Source organism: Bactrocera neohumeralis, chromosome 2 (assembly GCF_024586455.1).
Source record: "Bactrocera neohumeralis isolate Rockhampton chromosome 2, APGP_CSIRO_Bneo_wtdbg2-racon-allhic-juicebox.fasta_v2, whole genome shotgun sequence".
NCBI classification, from domain to species: Eukaryota; Metazoa; Arthropoda; class Insecta; order Diptera; family Tephritidae; genus Bactrocera; species Bactrocera neohumeralis.
The window spans coordinates 82803763-82808451 of NC_065919.1; the positions used below are offsets into that span (position 1 = coordinate 82803763).

A 4689-nucleotide genomic window follows, 5' to 3' on the forward strand; every position below is an offset into this window, starting at 1 on the left:
CGTATATCTCGTACAGCTCATCGTTCCATCGAATGCGATATTCACCGTGGCCAATGCGCAAAGGACCATAAATCTTTCGCAGAACTTTTCTCTCGAAAACTCGCAACGTCGACTCATCCGTTGTTGACATCGTCCAAGCCTCTGCACCATATAGCAGGACGGGAATTATGAGTGACTTATAGAGTTTGGTTTTTGTTTGTCGAGAGAGGACTTTGCTTCTCAATTGCCTACTCAGTCCGAAGTAGCACCTGTTGGCAAGAGCAATCCTGCCTTGGATTTCCAGGCTCACATTGTTGGTGGTGTTTACGCTGGTTCCAAGATAGACGAAATTATCTACAACTTCAAAGTCATGACTGTGAACAGTGACGTGAGTGCCAAGTCGCGAGTGCGACGACTGTTTGTTTGATGACAGGAGATATTTCGTTTTGCCCTCGTTCACTGCCAGACCCATTTTCTGTGCTTCCTTGTCCAGCCTGGAGAAAGCAGAAAGTTATTATTTACAACAGAAAAAAACTTCAGTTGAACGTTGGTGGACGTTTATGATGAACATGCTCTAGCCGAGAGAATGTTTCAAAAGTGGTTCGCACGATTTAAAAGTAGTGATTTTGGCTTGGAACTCGAAAGGAGAATATTCTGGACGCATGCCTCCAAAGTTTGAGGATGTGGAATTGGTTGCATTAGTCAATGAAGATTATTGCCGACCACCAAAAGAGCTCGCAATATCTTCGAAAGTCGCTCAAGAAGCTATTTGAAAACGTTTAAAGGCTGCCAAATACTTTCAATAGCAAGGAAAATGGGTGCCATATGCATTGAAGACACGAGACTTTGAAAAAACGGTTTTGCATGTCAGAAATGATGCTTGAACGTTATAAAAGTAACCAACCCACATCAAATTACAATTTACATCAAATTGGGACTGGTAATGAAAAATGGATACAATACGAGAACTCTTAACTCGAGAAATCATTTGAAAATTACCTGGTTTTTCAAATTAACGACAAAGCCGAAAATCCAGGTATCCTAGGTAATGCTATGTAAAGTTTGATCCATTTCCCTACTTATTTAAATAAAAAAGACAAATAGACAGACTTCAAATTTTATGGAGAATATTTATTATCGTATTTCGAATTGTCCATCCGTTGAGCCCGCTTTTCGATGACTCATTCGAGCATTTCGACTGGTAACTGATGAATGACATGCGTGATGTTTTGCTCCAAGACCTGAATCGAAACGGGATTGTCCGCATAGATTTCAGACCTTATATATCTCTACAAGAAGAGTCTAACTTTCTGATATCACACCACACCATCACACTATGTGGCCAATCGACCGCCCCAATATGTGTTTAACATCTGCTCACCGAAGTGTTCTCTCAATACATCCATTGATTTATGTGATGTGTGGGAAGTGGCGCCGTCTTGTTGAAACTAAATGTCGCCTAGATCACGAGCTTCAATTTCAGACATCAAATAGTTGGTTTTCATGGCGCGATAAGGGCCGTCAATGGTGATTCACGTTCTCACCGGCATCATTTTTGAAGAAATATGGATCGATGATTCCATCGGTCCAAAACCTCACCAAACCGTTGTTTTTTCTGGATGAAATGCAGCTCTGAATCTCTTCAGGTTGCTCTTCGTCCCAAATGCGGCAATTGTGCTTGTTTACATACCCATTGAGCCAGAAATGGACTTCATCACTGAACAAAATTTGACTCGAAAACGTCGGATCACCTTGAAACTTTTCAAGAGCCAATGGAGCGATGCCGTGTCGCTTGGGAAGGACGAGCGTCTTGCACGCTTTCAATTTAAGATCTCCAAATAAATGATTATGTTGAACATAAGTTGAGCGAAGCGCGCGTTGTAAAGTTGAACGATTTGTCAACGTTGTTCTGTGTAAGTCTTTCCATGATGAAAATGCTAAACAGTACTGAACAAAAATAACATGACAGCTTGACACGACTCACCCGTGATCTGACGAAAAAAGACTATTGAAAGTATTTCTACTTGGATCACCCGTTAGTAAATATATTCAAAGGTAAGGTTCCTAATTTTTTATCAAACTCAAACTATATGACAATTATTTTTAGAGTGCATTTTAACGATGATTACAACACGTGATCTTGAAGTGGTGAACTAAAATGTTTGAAAGATCGGTATTCTTATACAAGTAGATACGATCTGTAATTTCAATACGAACTGGTTACAGCTACAGAGTATCTAACGGTTTTCAAAGCGGTATAAAACTTTGGTTACCCATTTTGCTTTTCATCAACAAAAACATTCTTATCGCAGTGCAAGGTCGACATTGCCAATTACAAACAATAATGATTGTATACCACAGAAACATTGCCTCAGAACTTATAAAGGTTGATACACACTCATATATACACAAGTGTTTGTCTCTTCATATCGACAAGTAAACATTTTTTTCGTCTGGAACACTGATTGCATCCAGCTGTTACCAGTACCGTTGACACGGCTGTCAACTTGCTCAGTCGCCAGCCTCACCCACAGCAGCAACAACGTCGCAGCCAACGCTGCCATTGCGCCAAATGACACTGTCATAAGCGAGAATGTGCGGTAATTTCTATAAAAGTAAATGAGAATGACACTGCATCAATCAGTCAATTTGTGAGAGTGCGCGCACACGACGGCGATAAATTCATTAACCTGTTTATGACGAAAACGCAAAAACGTTTATCTAACCATAAATAAGGCGATACGTTATCGAGCGAGCGCGAACGTGAAACGAATAGCTGCGAAGTAAAGAGAATAAATAACAATGAAATGGCTGACGATGGCGAACATGCAATCGCCGATTACACTGATCTCCTTGCTGGCTGTCGTGTCCGGCGTCAAATCGAATGCCAGCATCTCTTCTGCTAACAAACCTTCACAGCCTACTGAGCCGGAGTACTGCAACAGCACCACGCAAGCCCACATGTGGGGCGATGTCAATCCGAACATATTCTACATCTGCGATGAGTCGACCAACGCCACGCGTCAAATGCGTTGTCCAGCGGGACGTGGCTTCTTTCGTGGGCGCGGTTATTTCGGTTGCATACCGTACGCCGACTGGCCGGCCTGCCTCGACCGTCGCAGTCTGCCCGAAAGTCAAAACAGTGGTAGTAGTGGTAATGCCACTGTGGAACTGTGCAAGGACGAAATGCATCTGCAGCAGACCTGGGCGGCTGTGGACCCGAATAAATTTTACATGTGCCAAAGTGAGCACTCCGCACCATTGCTGCTGAACTGTGAAGCGGGCAAAGGTTATGTCAGCGCCTGGACTGGCGAGGGTGGTGGCGTCCATAGCGGGGAGGGCACGCACATTGTGGGCTGTGCCGCATGGGAGAAGTGGCGCATGTACATGCATTGTACGGACTTCTATTGAGATATCCGCTAATTGAGGTTAAAAAAAAAAAAATTAAAACCTGCGACGTAAAAAAATGACTAACGTGCGCAAATATGTATGTGTATGGGCGGATGCTGTGCTGCTGGGCAAGGGGGCTGAGTGAGTGCATTCATGTGTCGCTGTTGTTCGAAATATTTCATACATTATGCATACACACACACACATGAACGCAGCATGTATCCTTCATATGTGTGTGTTGCAATAAATTTGTTTTGGTTTTTGTTGTTATACGACCCACAACGCCAACAACGTTGTGGCAGCGCTTTCGTGTTGGTAAAAGTAAAAACTGTAATTAAGTTAAAATAGGTATGATAAGTTCCGAAATTGTTTTTCGACTGATACTGTTGATAAGATAGCGTGTGGCAGTGTATTGTGTTGGAAAAAATCTCTGCTTGGTTTCGGGTTAATAAATAAATTGATTGAAATTGCTGTGGGGCATGAAATTGAAATGCGATAACAATTACGATTTCTGCTAGCAGTGGTTCCCAGAAATACAATGAGTGAAATTATAATGATAAACAAATATAAAATGTGTGTAGGTGCATGCATATTGAAGCAGACATGTAGGGAACAAAATTTAAGCAGTTTATTAAATTTTATAAAAACACTTATGAAATTTTCCAAATATTTCCTCAAAAAGTAGGAAATATAATATAAGTTATAAAATATAAATAAAGTTTTAAATGTAAATAAAAATTAATAATTTTTAATAAAACATGTATTTTTGTATCTTTAAATTATGAAATTTTCTTACAAGTATACTTGAGTTGGAATATTTCATTCTCAAAAATACTTCAAAACAAGTAAGAAAGGACTAAGTGCGGGTGCAACCGAACAGTTTATACGCTTGCAAAGGAAAGGAATCTAAGCAAATTTGTATATACATACAGCATATATAACTTATAAACTGACCTACATATATATTCGGCATAAGATTTGTCAGAGAAGCCAAAATGATTATACTATACATAGTCATTATACGAAATCAGCCGGATATTCGAAAATCTTGGTAATGATTATTTGGGGGTTAGGTCAAGTTTTCGCCCAATTGCATCCATTTTAAACACAAAGATATACTGTTATAAGTAAAATACGTTTGGAAATTTCCATGAAAATAACTCAAATATTGGCCGATATATCCAATATAAAGTCACCAAGAAGTTCGAAAATCTTGATATTTAGTATATGGTGGCTCAAGGAAGTATCCAAAGCTCCAAAAATATTATTGTATTATCATACAATTACAAAAGCATATGTCTTCATATATGCGAACAACTA

At 39.9% G+C, this 4689-nt stretch overlaps 1 protein-coding gene across 1 annotated transcript; it reads left to right on the forward strand.

Annotated features, from left to right (window-relative positions):
• Window positions 1-2507: 2507 nt before the first annotated feature.
• On the forward strand, window positions 2508-4034 carry LOC126754111 (uncharacterized). The gene has a single exon (XM_050466023.1). It carries the CDS (start codon window positions 2782-2784, stop codon window positions 3388-3390), a length of 609 nt encoding a protein of 202 aa, XP_050321980.1. The 5' UTR covers window positions 2508-2781; the 3' UTR covers window positions 3391-4034.
• The last annotated feature ends 655 nt before the right edge of the window (window positions 4035-4689 follow it).